General features: G+C 38.9%; 1 protein-coding gene across 6 annotated transcripts in view; it reads left to right on the top strand.

The window, feature by feature from the left end:
- Positions 1-22,374, top strand: part of LOC126163164 (ankyrin repeat and fibronectin type-III domain-containing protein 1) — a 793,804-nt gene that overhangs the window by 730,412 nt on the left and 41,018 nt on the right. For all 6 annotated transcript variants that reach the window (XM_049920104.1, XM_049920105.1, XM_049920107.1 and 3 more), the window contains 5 exons: positions 506-718; positions 977-1,143; positions 2,177-2,395; positions 10,163-10,418; positions 13,773-14,340. In XM_049920104.1, coding sequence (XP_049776061.1) covers positions 506-718; positions 977-1,143; positions 2,177-2,395; positions 10,163-10,418; positions 13,773-14,340 — 1,423 coding nt within the window. The remainder of the gene's footprint in view (positions 1-505; positions 719-976; positions 1,144-2,176; positions 2,396-10,162; positions 10,419-13,772; positions 14,341-22,374) is intronic.

The following is a 22,374-nucleotide window of genomic DNA, read 5'->3' on the forward strand; positions in this document are numbered from 1 at the left end:
TTTTCCAGTCTTCTGATATAGCTTCTGTTTAGCAGTTTCTTTGAAAGACTTTTAATGACAGTTTAACAGTAATTATTTTCATTTTTATTAAGAGTGATTGACGTAGACAGAATATACAAAATAATGCAAAATATACATGCTAAGATCTGAATACTGGAAAAAGACGTACACAAAAACTGTATGTTAACTACACAGTAGGATCAATTCTGTAATATGTTTCATTTTTTCCTATAAACAGTAGAACCATACAAAAAGACCTATAAATCAGAGAACCATGCTAAGGTACCATGGAACCTATTTCCACACCTGTCCTATTCAGAAGTGCACAAGCAGGATGCCTAAAAATGTGTCACAAGGCAGAGAATAAATAAATAAAAGTGTGCTGCAGCCTCATGGAATGTTAACCATTAAAATTACTGTTGTTCTATCACCATTCTTGCTTTTTATATGAGATGCATGCAACTGATGTATTACATTCATCATTAATGGATGTTTTGTTTATCAGACAGCACTAAGTATACAAGACCTAGGACAACTGTACCACAAACCCATCCGTGATTCTCAGGGAACTTTGGTGATATCCACTGTCAACTATGTCCGTTCTCCAAAATCTGTATCAGTATTAAACTCAAGATGGTTGCCACTGAGTAAAGTTCAGAAAAAGTTAGCAACTCATGAAGAACCAAATGTAGGTGAACTGCTGATGGCATCTATACAGGTAAAGAAATAACTAGTTTTTAATGGCATATTGATTCAACACATTGTGCATTACATATTTTACTGTTCTTCTTTTTTCATCATGCCTCACTAGATTACTTTATTATGTGGCTAATCCTTTTAGAGCTCTTTGGCTTAGCCGATATCTCCAAGACATTCTCTTTGGCCATGCTTTGGTAATGAGGTAGTAAAAATGCTTTATCTTTAAATTATTCATATTACCTATAGTTATTTTAACAAAACTTCTCTCTTTTTTCAGGAGCAGATCACATATCATCAGGTTAGCAGCATAAAGCTTAGTCGTGGATTATACCTTGGTTATTTGAAGATGAGAAGTTCTGTTGACCTGTTACAAGTTGTTGTGCCAACAAAAACACCAAATGTCTTACCACACTGTAAAATCAGGGATAATCCACATGTTTCATCGTGAGTATTTTAATACTTTACCTTTAATATTCTGCCCTTGCAGATGAGTTTAGTTTGGTGTTACACACTTACTTATCCTTTCTGAGATACGTAGATTCTCGTATTGGATATATTAAGAGAACTGTTGACATCTCAGTTTGATATTCAACCATAAGTAAAATGCACAGCCCAAAAATAAAAGGAAACAATATTCATCTCTTCATTCAAAATCTAATTTCAGGGAATTATTTGAACCGATGCATAAGTTTCAATGTTTAACCATACAAGAAGTTTAATTTATTAATTTTTTATTGTAAATGGCAGAAAATAGTTTGAAATTCACATACAGGACAAAGATGTGAGCAGTTATCAGCACATACAGTATTATGATAAAGTCAGAATTTTTTCATCTTCTAACCAAGTTCTTCTAGAAAGCAGAATGATTGTCAAGATAGCTCTTCTGCATAGTCCAATCAATTTTATTTAAATTTTGAGTAGAATTGATAAATTCAATAGCCAAATGAACTATACCCTCTATTCAAATGTGTAATATACAACCTGGATGGCCTGAGAAATGAAACCTGCAGAGACAACATCTCACTATATATTACATTCATTGAACAGTGCATAGGTAGGTACACAATAAGTGTTTGAACATCATAGCACAAGTTGTGAATTTTAATTCTTATGCACAAACAGCTAGAGAGACCAAGAGCTATATGCAGTAAGCATGCTCAAAAGAATTTATGGAGAGCTGCATCAAATCAGTCTTCCAACTGAAGATGACAACAACAACAAAAGTAAAGTAGGGCTAATGAAATATTTCCAAGTGACAGGTAAACAGAAACAACTTGAAACATCAAAACTGCATCTAAAACAATTGCTTTGATTTTTTTTACTAAATGGCATCTTCAGCAAATCAATCAAATGACTGTGAGTGGTTCACTGTAAACTATTTATAGCATTGTTTGAGTAAATTTAGTAATTAAAGAGTATATCTGTGTGTGTTTATGGTTTTAAAGACTTTTAAATTATCAGCCATTGTTGTTTACAGGGAAGAGTGGGAGTGGCTCAAATATCAGAGCACAAGGCATAAAGCTCAAAGCTGTTGCTCAAGTGAGACAATGAGTGCAGCATCAGGAGATGAAGGAACTGGAGATGAACAAGAGCAGGGTACTGAACAACAGAGGTATTTCGTTGAGCTTGTTGCTGCCACAGCAAGAAGACTATTTTCTTACATGGAGATTAGTACACAAGATGCTCTGGCACATAGGTGTGTTTTAAGGCACTTTAACATTTCTGTTACATGTTTTTATCAGCCACATATACTTCCTCATCTTCTACTTTCCTGTAGGCTGTATGCTAAAAATGTAATAGAGACCAACACACAAAGTGGGTTCTGGCACATGTTTCTTAAGTATTAATAATATATGTTGCATGATCTATTTTTGTAAGTTATGCAAGTAACTTTTGGCAATAGTCAAATATAAATATTAATAATATAAAAGTAACTGTAATTTATAAATATCTGGGGATATAGTGGTGTAGATATATAATTTTCAATTGTGGAGATGTGTTTGTGTTGTGGTTGGCAGGAGAGCCAACACCGTGTTACTAGAGGAAGCCGAAAGGCATGCGTTTTAGCTCACGCAGGCTGGCGTGAGGTCTGGAACAGGACAAGGAAATTAGAATTTAGAAAAAACGGACATAGCTGGTGGAATACTTAACTTTAATCCATTAATGGTGAACGTCGCTCTTGACGGTACAGTATTAACAGTATCAATAGTAACTGGTAATGGCGCCTTGCTAGGTCATAGCAAATGACGTAGGTGAAGGCTATGCTAACTATCGTCTCGGCAAATGAGAGCATATTTTGTCAGTGAACCATCACTAGCAAAGTCGGTTGTACAACTGGGGCGAGTGCTAGGAAGTCTCTCTAGACCTGCAGTGTGGCGGCGCTTGGTCTGCAATCACTGATAGTGGCGACACGCGGGTCCGACGTATACTAACGGACCGCGGCCGATTTAAAGGCTACCACCTAGCAAGTGTGGTGTCTGGCGGTGACACCACAGTTTGTGTGTATGTAAAAATGTAAGTAATGACAGTATATAGCTACATAATAAATATGTTTCTTTTATTTTTCCATATGCTGAATCTTCCTAACATGACCAGTCAGTCACTAGCATAGTTAGTTAATGGACCATAATAAATACAGCATCACTAAAAGCCTCCATATTCTGCATGTTAAGGCAAAGCATCTCACAGTGTGTTGTACAGCATTTAAATGATGCCATCGTTGTGAGTCATCATGTGTCCCGGAAGCTGTATCGGGATGCTCAACATCTAAAATGTGATGGGCTGTGACTGCTCTAATGCCAGCCCATCTGTTACGGCCACATGGCATTCTGCATACAAGTTCTGGTCAATCTAAAATTACTCTGAGGTTTATTGAGTTCGAATAACTATCGTACCTCGAGCTCTCTGAGAACTATGGGCTAAATCAGACTTGCCTTTGTAAAGTGTATCACAAAATAAATAATATTAATAATATCATTCTTAAGGCCCTCCTGACATAATAGTTTTAAACATGGTTCTCGGGCTTACCATCTGATGATATTATTTTATCTCCACAATATTCCATAATAAAAACTGGACAGCTGCACCAGGTGGTGTAGTAATTCATTCAAAAATTGTAGAAACTGCATACACAAGTAAACATTGGATTCACACTGTCACAGAGGAACGTATAAACACTAGGAACCATTGATCTCCACACAAGCATTGTCTACATCCCTCACATAAACCTTATTTAAAAATATCAATAATACTCAGAAAGATGACACAACTTTCTAAAGTAGGCTGTGTTGTTTCTCAGGGTTTAATCTCCACACCAAATTTCATCAAAACTGGTTCAGCGGTTTAGTTGTCACAACGTAACAGACAGTGTTACTTTTGCATTTATTGTAGTAGTGTGAATTTATGGACCTGCTTCATCAAATGAAGCACATTGGTCGCCCAGTTCAAGAAAAGTTTCGGTAGTGAATCAAGTGAAAGAGGATTATAACTTTGCAAATACTGTATTTCTTCTGAGCTTGGACAGCAGAGCTGCTTGCTAAATGTTATCAAGCAGATGTGACATATGTCTCCGTAGATGTATCTGTCACATATTGTCAACATGAACCGGGAAGTCGCCCATGTGGCTGTTTGTTCTGATGTCCATACAAAGCTGCTCATTCCAGTGACAAGCAGTTTCCGTAGGTCGCTTCTACTGTGGTCAGTTATTGACCAAACTGTTGGCCAAACAACAAAATAGAAGAGGAATTTTTGTCTGCTTATTCTACACATAATATTTCTGAATGGTCTGAAAAATCACACTCTATTAAACACCAAAGGAAGTACCAGTGCTGCTCATTGATCAGACAGTTATTTGTACATATATTAAAAATGTCATGAAAAACTGCATTTGTATTTAGTTATCAGTATTAATTTTAATGATAACAAGACCTGGGGTTGTACCACAGAACCACAGTGATAAATAATGAACTTGAAAACCTGAAGTAAATAATGAAATGTAAACATTAGTGTGGGGAACACAGTCACTGACCAATAGAAGAACTGTTGGACAATGAGTAGACTATGTAAGAAAAATTTGATTACTATTTCTCAGCCATAACACACAGACACAAATCAGAGTTGTTAGAGATACCTGTTGAATGTGCATCCTGTACGAGTGTTAATATAATGAACATGAGCTATATACATCAATATCTTGTCTATGTTTTCCTAAGCACTTTTTCTGTGAGTATAATTGTTGTTTTTATGTCATACAGTTTCCATTTTTATAAACTTAAACTCCTCTTAGTGCTGAACTGATATTAGGTTGTAGGTTTTGTACAGTCCTGCAGATTTTTTTAAAAAGTAAGAGAGGTAATGGTGGTTCGGGGATGAGAAAAGGATAAGGGACAATGACACTACTCTTGCTTTGATTGGATCAATGAGACAAACTCAGTTACACAATTGTCATACACTGTGTATTAGAGAGAGATAGAAAGAAAGAGAGAGAGAGAGAGAGAGAGAGAGAGAGAGAAGAGGGATGGGAGGTATGTCGGAGGAAGAATATTAATAACTCATAAATTATTGCAAGGAGCTGAACATAATTTTTCACAAAATTAAATTATATATTTTTATTATTAATTACTGTAGTTGACATTGTGATAGTGGTGGAGACATGATATAACATGACCAGTTTTCTGGCTGATAGAAATGAAAGAATATGGCTGATAGATGTCCACTGCACAGATGATGTGCAGTTTTCCTGTGATGTGAGTATGCACAAAAAAGAAAGAAATGTCAGCTACAAGACTTCACTGTTGACTCATCTAAATTAGATGTACTTTTTGTTCCAATAGAACCATAGTGAGTAGATCCTCCAGGATGCAGAACATGTCAGAAAATAGGAACACAAATAAATATGTACAAATAAAAGCAAATATGTTAATTTACCTTCCTTAGATCACAAGTGGAATGGTCCTCTTGAATGTGGAGGTGGCAGCAAGCTTGTCACAAACCATGTAAATGTTCAGTACACTAAGTTTCATGTGATACAAGAACTGTTGGACTGTTGTAACCATGCATCATCAAATAAAAATTTCATTTTACAACATTTATTTACAATGATCACATCCCTGCAGTGAATTTGTACAGAAGTCAGATTGTATGTAACACTTGCATTATTACTAACGTACATGTATCAGTTAATTCTGTTAAGAAACTCTTCAATGGAGTTGAAGGAGTTGGCTACAAATAAATCCCTTAGGCTCCTCTTAATGTGAAATTTGTCATTTGTTAAACTTTTTATGGCTGCTGACAAGTTATTGAAAATGTGTGTTTCTGAATAATGAAAACCTTTGTGGACTAAAGTAAGTGACTTTAAATCTTTGATAAGATTATTTTTATTTTTATTCAATAAAGTGAGCTATTGGTTTGAAAAAGAGACATATAATTTTATTAAGGAATAAATATAGTGGAGTAGTTTGTATCCATACTACCATAAAAAGACCTGTGCAGGATGTTCTTGAGTTCATATCACAAATAATTCATGTTACATGTTTTTGCACTTGCCAAACTTGAGCTTAGCTTGGTGATTTACCTCGAAAAATAATCCTGAATTACATCATGGATTGAAAGTAACCAATTAAATTTGGACAGATAAAAAATTACTATTCTGTCATCATCTTTGCCTGAGTAACTCTGTTTCTGCATCAGGTAAATGTGATTCAGTTACTATAATCACACGTAAGCTTTCGTTTTGCTGGTGCTGCACAATGTGATCTTGGACGTTCTTTATACGTGGGACATTCAATAAGTTATGTAACCCATTTTTTTCTTGGCCAGCTTCAGTTGAAAAAATGCAGAATTTGTCATGGGACATCAAGGAATATTCTCACTTCAGCCCCTGTAGTTTCATGAAGTTCTGATAGGTGATGGCACTACATGTAGTCTTCAAAATGATGCCTATAACAGAGGTGTGTTCCAAGCAGAGGGCTTTCATTAACTTTCTTTTGGCAGAAAACCAGAGCATTGCAGATATTTATAGATACTTTGCCTGAGTTACTCTGTTTCTGCATCAGGTAAATGTGATTCAGTTACTATAATCACACGTAAGCTTTCGTTTTGCTGGTGTTGCACAATGTGATCTTGGACGTTCTTTATACGTGGGACATTCAATAAGTTATGCAACCCATTTTTTTCTTGGCCAGCTTCAGTTGAAAAAATGCAGAATTTGTCATGGGACATCAAGGAATATTCTCACTTCAGCCCCTGTAGTTTCATGAAGTTCTGATAGGTGATGGCACTACATGTAGTCTTCAAAATGATGCCTATAACAGAGGTGTGTTCCAAGCAGAGGGCTTTCATTAACTTTCTTTTGGCAGAAAACCAGAGCATTGCAGATATTTATAGATACTTTCAGAATATCTATGGAGATTCAGCAGTGAACTGGAACAGTCATTGGGAGAGGTACGTGTAATTGTCGCGACCAGGTCGTGCAAACCTGTCCGATCTCCTGCGTGCCAGCCGGCTGCACACAACTGTTACTTCTGCAATCTTGGAACATGCGGGCACTTTCATTTGAGTTGATCAGGGGATCACAGTAAAACATCTTTCCACAATCTGTACATCTCCGTTGGTAGTACTGACACATTCGCCCCCCCCCCCCCCCCCCACCCGCCCCGTGCGCTCACTGGGTTCCTCACTGCCTAACTGGACACCATCAAAAGCAGTGCAGAATCATCTGTGTGTTGTTGCTTGCACATTACTAGGCTGATCATGACAAGTTTATGTTGTACATTGTCACAGGTGATGAAATATGGCTTCATCACTTTGAGCCAGAAACAAAACGGCAATCCATAGAGGAGCCCACAAAACTTTATTGGACTGTTCTTCCTCATCCACCCTACACTGCTGATATATCACCTTCTGATTTCCATCTGTTGGACCCAATGAAGGATGCACTCTGCAGAAAGCAGTACATGGTTGATGGGTAGGTTACTGATGCAGCGAGACATTGGCTCTGGCGTCAACCAGTAGAGTGGCACCATGTAAGCCTGTGGGCCCTCCCAGTAAGATGGCATAAGGCCATCGCATTGAATTGGGACTATGTTGAAAAATAGAGTTTTGTAGTCAAAAGAGTGGGAATAATACAGTGTATTGGAATTCAGAGTAAAACCAACCCGCTTTCAGAAAGAAAGGCTTGTGCTACTTATTGAATGCAGCTCGTAGTTATTGGTACAATAATATGATGATATGGTCATGTCATCATTTGAACGCGCTTTGATGTACAGAATTTCTCACATGATGCTGCTCCTTTTATATCACATCTTTGTGTACTCTGCAAGTGACTGCAGAGTGTACGATGGACAGTGCTTCGCACCTTTATTAGCTGTCCTTGTCCATTATCATACACAGCAAGAGAAAAATTACTGTCTGTTTATCTGTATATTTGCTATCATCTCTCTTACATTATTCTCATGATTTTTATGACAGAGGCAATAAAATTATTGCACATTCTTCCTCAAATACCAGTTCTGTAAATGTACTAAAAGGGGATGACAAGAACAATGTTATCTTTCTTTCCAAGTACTCCATTAATTCCACCAAAATTCTCTGCTTCACATTTGTGCTGGCTATAGTGGGCTGTTATAATCGTAACACAACATCTCTAAATTTGTCCAGTGTCTGTAATCATTCATAAACTGAAGAGCTGCAGTCCACAGTTATACATCTACATACCATCTTTGCTAAACATTGTGAAGTGCAGGGCAGTGGGTATTTAACATTGTACCATATTTTAGGAGTTCTTCCCATTTAAGATACATATGGGAGTTGGAAAATCACTTGTTAAATACCTTTGTGAATGCAGCTGTTAATCTAATTATATGTGATTCGCATTACAGTAGTACTGAATTTAAATTTGATGCACTCAACAAATTAATGTACCTTTTTATCTCCCCTTCTGCAAACTTCAGGAGTTCATTCACCCCTAGAAATTGAAATGATATGTTGGACTCCAGAAGTTTACAACCAAACTTGTAGTTATTTGTGGGATGTATTCTAGTCTCTGTCTTCCTCTATGGTTTTTACCCTCTACAGTTCTCTCTAGTGTCATGGAAATTATTCCTAGATGTCTTAACAGATGTCCTACCATTCTGCCCCTTCTTCTGTCAGTGTTTTCCATTCCTTTCCTCTCTGATTCTGCGCAGAACCTCATCATTCCTCACCAAAGCAATCTACCTAATTTTCAACATTCTTCTAAAGCACACATCTCAAATCCTTCAATTCTCTTCCATTCTGGTTTTCTTACAGTTCGTTTCATTACCATACAATCCTGTGCTCCAAATGTGCATTCTCTGAAATTTCTTCCTTAAATTAGGATCTATTCTTGATGCTAGTAGACTTCTGTTCTTTTGGCGAGGAATACCCTTTCTGCCAATGCTAGTCTGCTTTTGATGTCCTCCTTGTCTGTTCGACATGGATTATTTTACTCCCTAGATAGCATAATTCCTGAAATTCATCTAGTTCATGACAATTAGTCCTAATGTTAAGTTTCTCGCTGTTCTCATTTCCACTACTTCTAATTACTTTCATCTTACTTCAGTTTACTCTCAATCCATATTCTGTTCTCAGTAGACTGTTCATTCCATTCAGCAGATATTGTAATTCTTCTTCAGTTTCATTGAGGATAGCAATGTCATCAGTGAATCTTATCATTGATATCATTTCGCCATGAATTTTAATTCTACTCTTGAACCTTTCTTTAATTTCCATCATTGCTTCTTCTGATGACAGGTGATAACTTTTTAAAAATCTGTCCCCTGATGATGCATCTCTACTTATGTGAAACTGCTAGTGACTTTTAATAAAAGTATTTTAACAGCCAGCGTGGAAGATTTTACTCACAATGCTGGGAGTATGAACTTTGCTCATGACTGGTGCAGTCAGCTAAGTGAACTGTTATTTAACACTATTATAACTGCCAAATTATTATGGCAAACTAACACAAAAAGACAATGGGATATTCAAGAAGACATCACGGGGAAAGTAACTGATGCATATCATCAGTTTAAGTTGAAAATAATTTACATTGTGATTGGATGCAAAACTAACTGTTTTTGCTGCTGCTATGAAGACCTTGGCTTTAAAGAGTAGCATTGTATCAGCTAGTAGATTCACAAAAGGAAAGTCATTCCTAAAATATGTAAACAATGTGTTTTGAAAGATTGCAATTTTTATACATGGTTTCACTGTAATATTTATTTAGTGTTTGAAGGGGCATTAAAACTACACCAAAAACCCAAGTGAGCAAAAGGCACTTAAATGAAAAGTTCAGGATACTAGCCTCAAAAAAATATTGACTTATTTGAAATTGTGTTGGTTTCCTCACAGAAAGAAATGATAGTTATTTTGTTCCTTGTAGATACCAGTAATGTACCATGTCAGTCATAGCTGTTAATTTTAATGAAAATTGTTTCTTAATTTACAGATTGTATGACACTGAGGTTGTTGATCTGAGTTCAGAAGTATCTTTCCTAATAATAGTACCACCTGCAGAAACAGCATGTGCTGTACCAGGACAGAGGGATACCTTACTGCAGCGAGGTGACTTGATATCTTTACCTGTTCAGGTCTTTGAAATGGTGCATCTTGGCACATATCAGAGAGAGGTCATCTCCCGCTACTCTCGGCTGTCTTGTATACTCGAGCTAGATACAGTATTAGCCCACCACACTCACCGTGAGGTATGTTACATTTTTATTGACAGTTATATTTTTGTTTCAAATGTAAGCCATACTGTAGTAAGAACCAACAAAAAACTACAGCTGAGTGAAAAACAAACACAGTAAAACCTTGTTTTTACATGCCCGCACATTCTTTTTGTCGGTCCCAATAGAAGTCTTATTCTCTCAGTTCAGAGCTTTCCCATCATTAACAATTCCATTCTACAACATTTCCAGTATATTAAGTTTTCTTTGACATTATCATGACCATTAACATTGATTGTTACACAAATTTCTGCAAAGCAGAAAAAGCAGACTATAAGCAGAATTATTGATCATGTAACATAGCATTTCTTCATTGTCAGCTTGTTTGGTTAGAGCTGCCTGTATTATAAGTTCACAGTGTTTGAAAGGATGGGAAAGCACGTTGAGTCCCTGCCTTAATGATTATAATGATCAGATGATAGTGACTAATAGCAGCAACCTTCCTTGTGCTCATTGTGTTGTATTACAACAGCTTTAATTTAATTTTGCAGCCATTCATACAAACACTGCTTTTGAAGATGGCTGTCACTATAATGGGTTTTCATGATTTGTTGTTACTTCCACATGATATATGCTAATCTGTACTAGTCACACAGCCTATGATGGTATGACATGATTTCACATGTAAAAATTCCTCCTCAAGATGCTTCATTACATGATGACAATTTCTACCCTCTTTCTCACCCAGGATATCGTTGAGCTGAGTGACCTTCTCAGCAGCAAGCTGTAGTTTCATGCCTGGTATTCTCTGTTTACACAGCTTGTCAGCTTTAGTGTTTCAAGTTTTATTTACCATAAGTTTTGTAATGATTTTCAATAATAAGTCTCACATCAGAACACGAATATCTTTTTAGTGTGATTTCATGGAAGACTTTTGTTTCCATTTTATTTAATCTACTGGACATGATCAGAACAAAGAAGGAAACCCACTTGTGTGTTTCAGCACTTGGCCACTGCCATTGTGATGGATGATTTGTATACTGTATAGAGACAAGCAAAGCTAATCGCTGTTAGAAAAACACAAAAACAATTAATTATTTTAGATTTTTTAAATAGACAAAATTTAAATTGTTTTAGTTTTATATTTTGAACAATATAAAGAGAATGACAGTAAGAGTGATTTATTCATTTTTGCTTGTTGTGTTTTCTGTGCTTTCCTGTGCTTACTTTCCTGCACTTTATACTTTTTTGGGTCAGGACACTGAAAAGTGTAAAAAGAGGGTTTTACTGTAGATCTCAATCACTGAATGGCATAATCAGGATTCAGAGTCATATGTTACACATTTTTATGTTTGTATCATGATCATCTGCAGTTATTCTTTAAAATGCATGTAATTACTTCTTTATTCTTCTAGTATTGATAGGCTTATCTTTATTTTGTTATTAGTGACAATACTTACTTAAGATTTTGGACAGTGGCTGGTCTGTGCTGTTTTAGTTACCTGTTGAATTTTTGTGATGCGTGACATTTATTGCTTCAGTCTGTTTGAATATAGCAGCCTGGACTGTTTCCACCCATTTTTCTTTTGTGTCTGTTGTGGAACATAAACAATTTAAACAGTAAGGGTAATAACTCACTGAATACTTGAGGTCCTGAGTTAAAGATAGCACATAAACCTAGCTATGTGGTGAGTTTTAACTTTACTGCTGAAAGTATCTGAATTCTCATTTCTTCGTTTGTAGTGAAATTATGTATCTGTTTATATGTTTGTTAATTGTAATGATGATGAACAGACAGCAAACACAGGTATTATCTACATGGCACACAACAACAAATTAACTGGTACAGTTCAGTATTATTTGATGTATTGACTAGTTTCACTCATCTGCTCGCCAACACGAAGTGGTATTGATGCTGATGCTGAATGATACTTTAAACCTTTAATGTGTTGCCACCAGGACAATAGTTGTCAGAATGTTTCTATTCAATGAGCAGAACTAGTCAATACATGAAGTAATAAGTGGCCTGTGGTGCTTTATCTGTAAATTAAAGAATAATTAACTAGTGACATGCAAGTATATAGTTTACATAACCTCATCACTGAACACACTTTAAAAGACATGGGTTTAATTCCCTGTCTGGCCATCCAGATGTACGTGTTCCATTATTTTTCTAAATCAATTAAGGCAGAGGACATGACCAATTTTGTTCTCCATGAAGACATAGGTTTAACATCCTGCCAGTTATGAGGTTATAAGGGACAGAGCACAAACTTGTTAGGAAGAACAGAGAAAGATATCAGCCTTATTCTTTTCTAAGGAAATGTCCCAACTTTTAGATTAGGTGATTTGGGGAAACGGCAGGAAATCTGTGTCTGAAATACCAGATGGGGATCTGAATTACTGTCCTGCAGAATGCAAATGCAAATGCAGTGTCTTACTACAGTACTGCCCCACTTGTTTCTTCCTCTTCCCTGTCCAATATAAGAATGTACTTTGCTCTAATGATGTCATTGTCAACATGATGTTAAATCCTAATTTTCCTTCCTCATTCATCAATGAACATAAAAAATGAGAATGATGTGTTGAGCTGTTTAAACCAGAGGTCTCTTTGTGAGTAGCTAGAAACATATTACGATTTAGTGACACAAATCTAATGACTATACTGCTGACGCAACAGAGAAGAATGTTAAGATATTTTTTCCTGATGATGTCACAGATGTAATACATGAATAGAAATATTCCTTTAAAATGTTATGAGCTTCTGTTGTTCAAGTCAGAGACTGTCATCACAGGCTTTATTTCTCACAAATTATGCCATTATTAAAAGGAGAATACAAGCATCACATTTTCAACTATCGTTTAACATAGCAGAATTAAGTAGCATAAAATTACCGGTCAGCTCAAAACAATTATGTAGTGATTATTTTCTGCATGCTGTTAAGTGGATAGTACTGACTCTCACAGTGCTTTACAAGCTGTTATCAATGAGACATAGTTCTTTCTTATAGACTCATTGGTATTTGTTATCTATTAATATTAACTCTGTATATTTGCAATACAGGGTTACACAATTCAGAAGTGAAGTGAGTTGTCTTTCATGCTGAGTGTAAGATCTTATATGTAGGTAGTTCAGTATTTTCTGTACACATTATGGCTGATATTAGCAGACTTAAGTTTTATAACTTTCTGAAAATTAATTTTGCCTTGTTTACTGATTGCAGTCTGTATATGGATATATGGTGCTTTTTGTAACCTAATAGAACTAAGAAAATTAATCTGAGTCTATTTATATCAGTTTCTACAGAATAATTGTTTCACAGCCTACAGCAGCGTAATATTTAAAATGGTTTAGACCCAGATTGTGACATTTTCCTTATGTTTTCATAGGCATTCTCATCATCAGAGGTAGCAGCAGCTAAAGACAGATTGGCACAACTGCAGGAGTACCAAGGACAGCTGAATCTTGCATGGAAGGGTGCTAGGTGGCTCATGGATGTACTGACTTTCGCTCGGGATCGTGGTGGCGGACCTCATGCTGTGACACCAGGAATCCCCATCAGATCATTACTTGCACGTCGCTCGTCAGGGAGTGCAGAAGACAGCTGTGGTGGAGGTGACAATGAGACAGGGTGTGGCAGTGGTGCCAGTATTGTTGGTGGTGCTGGTGGAGGCAGCCTGAAACGTAGTTTACTGCAGTTACCACCCCGTGATCCAAAGTTAGTAAAGTCAAGTGCTAGTCGTGGAAGCTGGCCTGGACCAGGGAACGCAGCTACAGGAACATCCTGCTTGTTAGCAGGAACAGAGCTTAGTAAAAGTGAACAGCATCTTAGTTCTGGACAGCAGCAGCATTCTCATTGCAGTGTTGTGACTGTAGCAGCTGGTAGTGACATCAGCAACTGCTCTAGTTCCAGTGCAACCAACACATTAGCTAGTGGTGCTAGCTTCACCCTTCCAAGTAAGCATACTTTAATTAAGTGCATCTGTGATATGAAGTGTTCCTTTTACTATATATATCACTCAATTAATGATAATAAAGGAAATTCAAATTACAAAGTCTCAGTATAAACACAAAGTTAACAAAACTAAAATGCAGTACAGAAGCAGCTGTTTGTGCTCCTAAATCATTAAGTATTAGCACAATGTTAGTATGCACACACCACACTTAGGCAGATAAATTGTAAGATTTTTAGTATAAAAAATCCATTTTTTCGGTATATAAAGGAGAGACAGAACAAAGAAAAAATTAGAATAGGCAGAGTGGGGGAAGGGGTAGGAAAGAAGAAGGAAGATAAATCACTCAGATTCTTACATACGGAGTGAGGAAGGAGTTGGAAATTGCTATACCACCTTATAATGTGTAATGGACAGTACTCTTTAGTACCACTGTCATTTCCTCACTTCCCTGATTGTCCAAAAAACTATGTAAGAACTTGAATTTCCCTGGTTTTCTTGTCACAGTGGTTTCATGAGGTATGCTGCCTAACTTTTCTCTAAATGTAATAATGTGTGCAAAGTTCTGGTATTTGGGAATAAAGGAGACAACTCACCAAAAGGCAGAAGCGCTGCATCGTTGATAGAGAGACATATGGAGTTCAGCTAGCTTTCAGAAAGCAGTTCCTTTTCCTAGCTATAGGAAAAAAAGCGCACACACACACACACACACACACACACACACACACACACACACACACACACACACACACATTCATTCACTCACATGCACATGCCTATTTCCTTATATTGTGGTGAGTCGAATGCTAGCTCTTACTGGCTCACGGAGAGTGTACTGGGGTGAGGTGGTGGTGTGGGGTGGGGCGAGGGATGGAGAGAAGCAAGAGGCAGGGAGGCTGTTGGAGGTAGTGCCTAGTTGCTTGTGGGAGATTAGGGATCTTTTTGTGGGCTAGCTAGGGGTGCAGGTAGAGAGGACAGGTGGCAGAAGGCTGGGCATGTGATTTCATAGATTTGGGCATAAAATAACAGCACACAAATAGCTGATGTGGGAACACAAATTGGGCTGGGGTACTGGGGCAGGGGATGGTACACACACACACACACACACACACACAAAATTTGGGGGGGGGGAGTGGGGAGGCGAGTTACCTTACGTTTAGGTCGATAAGATTACAGGAGTGAAGGATGTGCTGCAAGGCTAGCTACCATCTGCACAGTTCAGAAAAGCTGCTGGTGATGCAGAGGATCCAGATCATATGGGTTGTGAAGCATCCATTGTGTTGTGCTCTGCTGTATGTTGTGCCACTAGTTGACAGCTGGTTGGTTGTCATTCCAATGTAAAATGCTGTGCAATGGTTGCAGCAGGGCTTGCATATAACATGGCAGCTTTCACAGGTGGCCCAGTCTCTGATGGGGTAGGATAAGCCTGTGATGGGACTGGAGTAGGTGTTGCTGAGTGGGTGGGAGGTCTTCCATAGGGTTATGATCCCTGTGGCAGGGGATTGGGGGTGGGAATGGCATAGGGATGGACTAGGATATTGCGGAGAATAGGTAGGTAGCAGAACACCACATTGGAAAGGGTTGGAAGTATCTTTGGTAGGATATCCCGCATTTCACGGCATGATAATAGATAATCAAAGCCCCAATGAAGGATGTGGTTCAGTCATTCCATTCAGGTATGAGGGATGCTTCTTTGTGCTTGGTTCTTGGGATGAATGTAAGGATCAGGTGTATGTGAGGATATGACACAGGATCTGTTTGTGAAGTAGGTCTGGAAAGTACTGCCTGTCTGTGAATGCCTATTTGAGGCCTTCAGCATAGTGGGCAAGGGAGTTCTCATTGCTGCAGATGCATCTACCACAGGTGGCCAGGCTGTATGGGAAAGATTTTTTGGTGTGAAAGAGATGGTTCTGTCAGAGTGTAGATACTATTGGTGATTGGCGAGTTTGATGAGGAAGAAGGTGCGAATGGAGCCATCTGAAAGGAGAAGATTGGCATTTAGGAAGGTGGCATGATGGGTGGAGGAGGACCAGGTGAAGTGGATAAGAGAGAAGGTGTTGAGATTGTGGGGGGAAAAGGATAAGGTGTCCTGGCCTTCAGTCCAGATTATAAAGATGTCATCAATAAACCTGGACCATACCAAGGGTTTGGGGTTTTGGGATGCTAGGAATGTTTCCTTTAGGTGGCTTGTGAAGAGGTTGGCAAGGGAGGGTGCCATTAGGGTGCCCATGGCTGTGCCATGAATTTGTTTGTATACCTTCCCTAAAAAGATGTAGTAGTTATGGGTTTGGACGTACAAGGAACAAGGTGTACAAGGAATGAAATGGTGGGTTTGGAATCTGCGAGACACTGGGAGAGGTAATGTCCACTCATGGTAAGGCCATGGGCTTGAGGCTACTGGTGTACAGGGAGGTCGATTAGGGAACTGGGAGGTAAGGGTGTGGTGATAGTGGAGAGCCGGTGCAGGAAGTGGTTAGTATCTTTAATGTGGGAGGACAGTTGGTTGGATATGTTGATGAACAAGGCTCGATATTCTTTTGGTGGGGGCACTGTAACCAGCCAAATTGGGGTGCCCAGGATTGTTAGGCTTGTGGTTTCTGGGGAGCATGTAGAAGGTGGGTGTGTGGGATGTTGTTGGGATGAGTAGGGCGATGGATTCAGGGGAGAGGTTCTGGGAAGGACCTAAGGATTTTGGCAGGGTGTGGAGGTTACGTTGGACTTCTGAGATGGAGTCACTCTGGCAGAGCTGGTAGGTGGAACTGTCAGACAATGGGAAGGGGCCCTCTGCCAGGTACTAACTCCAGTTCATCACACAGTGGTGGAATCTTTGTCTGCTGGGAAGATGATAAGGTCAGTATGTATTCACCCAGAATTCCAGTGGCAAGCCTCTCCATGGTACACACTATCTCTCTTGTAGTGCTTGCCACTCAAGGTAGTTCTTTCTGAACAAACACATGGTGAAATGTGGCATTCTTATTTGTATCTTTTATATTAAGTAAGACCTAGTATGGGTTGTAGACTGACAAAAAAGTAATAAGAATTGGTTGAATGAGGGTTTCATAAGCTATCTCTTTCATGACTGGATTATAATCTTTATGATTCTTCCAATGAATTTTACCACGGCATCTACTTTTCAGGCAACTATTTTGTGTGATTATTCCAGTTTATCACCCCCCCCCCCCCCCCACACACACACACACATTATACTGTGCCTCAATATATGAGCATTGTACTATACTCATTTATGTTGAGGATCAACTGCCAGTCTCTGAGCAAGAGCTGATCCTCTGTAGATCTTTGTACATTTTGATTCAATTTTCTGGCATGGGTACTTTTCTATATATAAGATCAATATCTATAAAAATCCTGAGAGCTTTGGCATTATCCACCCTATTGTGAACATTAACAGTCCTGTATCACTCCTTGATCAGCTGAGGACCATGGCTCAAATGTGGTTGCCATTACCTGCTACTAACTGGATGGATGAACAGAGCTGTTTATTGAACTCTTACTGGTCAGTACAGTGGAGAATTTTGTTAAACAATAAAATTAAAGTATTGAAGCATAAAATGTGTTCCATAATTCTACAACAGGTGTCTCTCTGACAGTCTTCTTCAAACTGGAAATGCCCTGCACATTTTTTTTCTGTCACATTGTTATTCCAATAACTTATGATAAACTGCTGCTAGAAGTAGAAGAAGTTCTTTCACACATCTATGAAAATGAACATGAATATAAGCAAAGGAGGAAAAGGAAAAACAACAACTAAAGTATATTAGAAGATGAAAACACTAAGAAAAAGCCACAGGAATAAAGCAAAGGGGTGGAGAGCTAATGGACAGATAAAAATATGAGAAGATAAGAGGAAAAATGATTACATGAATAAAGGAAGAAAAGAACAGACATGAGAGCAAAGAATCATACAGCTGCAGTGATGACAAGGTCTGAGCACTTTTTTTTCCTACAGAATTGAATCTAAGTTTGGAAAACATAATATTGAGAGAAGAGAAACTAATAACAGAAATGCTATAAGTAAGCGTGGCTGTCACGGCATTATGCTCCAGGGAATTTTCAGCAACGTAATATAGGGTGGCACTAGTGTGCGCAGTGTACCTAAAAATCTGACACTCTTACTAAAATCTTTGTGATAATCATGTCAATTTAAAAGAGTGAGCACAATATGATAAGAAATAGACATGTAAAAGTAATAAATAAATGAGGCTATAATAGACAGCACTGGGATTGGTTTGTGCAAGGGGACAATAATAGCAGGTTAAATCATGAGACAGAAAGTTTTATTTATTTAGTGAGAATACTGTAAGTTGCTTTCAGCCGTTCGCAGTACCAGCACAGCAAGGCCGTTTTGGTTATTATTACAATGCCAGATCAGTCAATCATCCAGACTGTTGCCCTTGCAACTACTGAAAAGGCTGCTGCCCCTCTTCAGGAACCACACGTTTGTCTGGCCTCTCAACAGATATCCCTCCGTTGTGGTTGCACCTACGGTATGGCTATCTGTATTGCTGAGGCACACAAGCCTCCCCACCAACGGCAAGGTCCATGGTTCATGGGGGGGGGGGGGGGGGGGTTCTAGCATTTGTAGACTTAGAGAAAGCTTTTGACAATGTTGACTGGAATACTCTCTTTCAAATTCTAAAGGTGGCAGGGGTAAAATACAGGGAGCGAAAGGCTATTTACAATTTGTACAGAAACCAGATGGCAGTTATAAGAGTCGAGGGACATGAAAGGGAAGCAGCGGTGCGGAAGGGAGTAAGACAGGGTTGTAGCCTCTCCCCGATGTTATTCAATCTGTATATTGAGCAAGCAGTAAAGGAAACAAAAGAAAAATTCGGAGTAGGTATTAAAATCCATGGAGAAGAAATAAAAACTTTGAGGTTCGCCGATGACATTGTAATTCTGTCAGAGACAGCAAAGGACTTGGAAGAGCAGTTGAACGGAATGGATGGTGTCTTGAAGGGAGGATATAAGATGAACATCAACAAAAGCAAAACGAGGATAATGCAATGTAGTCTAATTAAGTCGGGTGATGCTGAGGGAATTAGATTAGGAAATGAGACACTTAAAGTAGTAAAGGAGTTTTGCTATTTGGGGAGCAAAATAACTGATGATGGTCGAAGTAGAGAGGATATAAAATGTAGACTGGCAATGGCAAGGAAAGCGTTTCTGAAGAAGAAAAATTTGTTAACATCGAGTATGGATTTAAGTATCAGGAAGTCATTTCTGAAAGTATTTGTATGGAGTGTAGCCATGTATGGAAGTGAAACATGGACGGTAAATAGTTTGGACAAGAAGAGAATAGAAGCTTTCGAAATGTGGTGCTACAGAAGAATGCTGAAGATTAGATGGGTAGATCACATAACTAATGAGGAAGTATTTAATTGGATTGGTGGGAAGAGAAGTTTGTGGCACTACTTAACCAGAAGAAGGGATCGGTTGGTAGGACATGTTCTGAGGCATCAAGGGATCACCAATTTAGTATTGGAGGGCTGCGTGGAGGGTAAAAATCGTAGGGGGAGACCAAGAGATGAATACACTAAGCAGATTCTGAAGGATGTAGGTTGCAGTAGGTACTGGGAGATGAAGAAGCTTGCACAGGATAGAGTAGCATGGAGAGCTACATCAAACCAGTCTCAGGACTGAAGACCACAACAACAACAACAACAACTGTAAGTTGCAAGCAGATTGGATAACGATGATACTCTAACAGGTAGTATATCAAAATTGTGTCATTAAGTTGACCTGGTTTTAGGCATGAAGGCTTTAACCATCCAACAATCAACTGGGAAAGTTACAGTTTTGTTGGTGTGCGTGTGACAAGACATCCTGTGAAACATTATTAAATGCCTTCTCTGTAAACTACCTACAACAAATAGTTCAGAACCTCACTCATGATGGAAATATATTGGATTGGATAGCAACAAACAGACCTGACCTCTTTGAAGATGTCCACATCGAAACTGGTGTCAGACACCATGATGTGGTTGTGGCAAACAATGATTCTGAAGTACAAATGACAACTAAAGCAAGCAGAAGTATATATATTTTCAGTAAAGTAGATCAAAAATCACTAGTGTTAGAGCTCAGTGACGAACTTGAAACTTTCAGCATAGGACAGGAGCACATAAAAGAACTATGTGTCAGGTTTAAAAGAATAGTTTGCGAGGTGCCAGGGCTAGCAGTGTATTTAACACTAAATTCTTCTAGAATCTTCATATGAAAATGATGCTCTAAGCGCCCCCCCCCCCCCCCCCTTTTCTAACTCCGACTTTTGCTGTTGCACATGGATGAAGAAGAAACGCGAGCTGACTGTAATCGACCCTGCAAGTGGAGTAGAAAAGAGTTCGGCACCTGCAATAATTTAATTGAATAGAAATTAATTAGATAAAGGAAAGTTTCATTAACGTAGTGAGAAATGAAAGGCTTGCTTTACCGATTCACAGAATGAAAGTTCTGTACAAAATAACAATTTGATTTATTATGACTAAACTCAAAATAATAAACAAAACACATGAAACATTTACAATACGCCAAATTGGATACTCAAATAAATGTTGTGAAAGCGAAGTTGTCCATAAACTAGCTTGTGACGTTTATGACCAGGTGGTATGTGGAGCCAATTCCTTGCAACTCAAATCTTAAGAGAAACACCCAGCCAATCCAACATTAATTGCTGCTACAGTAGTGAGAACTCAGACAATGAACATCCAAGACAGAATCACGTAAGAAAAGACGGGAACAGGTGCACTCTGCTGAGCTCTGTTTATCATAGAGCAAAATTCCCTAATCTGCCGGTGCTGCGGACATACTTTACCAAGCTGTCTTCTTAACTGCAAGGACACGATCTGGTGTACTGGAGGTGATGGTTGGTTGCTTCGACGTCCCGTCGTGGTGATGATAATGTTGCGAGTATAGCCCGAAACAAATTCTCCTGGTCTGGTTGTTCCAGACTAAAGACTTCCTAGCAACATAAATACGCCTCAGAGGGAGACGGAGAAGGCTCACTACACAAGCACTGATGGTACAGTGAGCGATTTTAACAAGCGAAGTCACACAGTAACTCCGATACAGTCAACTTTAGCCAAAACTGCTCAAGACGGAAAACATAGGCCGCTTGTACGCAGAATGCTCAATTGCCAACTGTACTCAGAAAGTTACGTTGAAGTCGAAACTTCAGCAACTTCGTCAAACAGTTACAATTAAATGAAAGTATATTAGACAGCCAACGGAAGGTAGGCTGTCCAGAGCAGCGAGAGCTCTGTCTTTTAACCTACTACGACCGAAAGGCGAGAGCCGACCCTCTCAAGAGCACCTGTACAAGCCGAACACAGAACATTCCCACCCCCACGACAGTGGCTGTGGTTAAACATTACAATCAGCAACTCGAAAACTGGTGGAAAATTCCACTCTATTGCCGACACACTACTATTCCACCAATGGAGATACTTGGCGCCAATTTCTGCGCCGATTTTGCTATGTCACAGAGCTATCCCCTGAGCCAGCCAATCACAGTTATGATTTTACAGAAAACACAGGAATTTGCCTGCCAAGACTGCCTGTGAACACAAGTCATTCCCACGCCTCACTTGTAGCCAGCCAGAAAGTGTTTTCAGTAAGTTTCTGCAAAGTAACAGAATCTCTAGCCCAGCCGCTCCGTCAGACCCCTGCAGGCATGTCGCTCCCATTCTTATGGCAATGTCGGCATCTGGAAAGCATCCACTCAACTCCCTCACACCCGTCGGCTTAACCCTTTCAAGTTCAGCAGAACCCGCCTGTCACCGGACCACCCGGGTGACGAGAGACGCTGCGTGGGAAGTCCGCGTGTGAAGGAATAGCAACTTTTCACCGCATACAATTAGAGAGTAAAATCGAATTACTCAGAGTAAGATAGAAATATGAGAGGGGGCTCATGCCACCTCTCAAGTTGACCATGCACTGGACAGATATGTACCCAGTAGAACAGTTCATAATGGGAGGGACCCTCCATGGTATACAGTCATGGTAAAGAAACTTCTAAAGA

Source organism: Schistocerca cancellata, chromosome 2 (assembly GCF_023864275.1).
Source record: "Schistocerca cancellata isolate TAMUIC-IGC-003103 chromosome 2, iqSchCanc2.1, whole genome shotgun sequence".
Taxonomy (NCBI): Eukaryota; Metazoa; Arthropoda; class Insecta; order Orthoptera; family Acrididae; genus Schistocerca; species Schistocerca cancellata.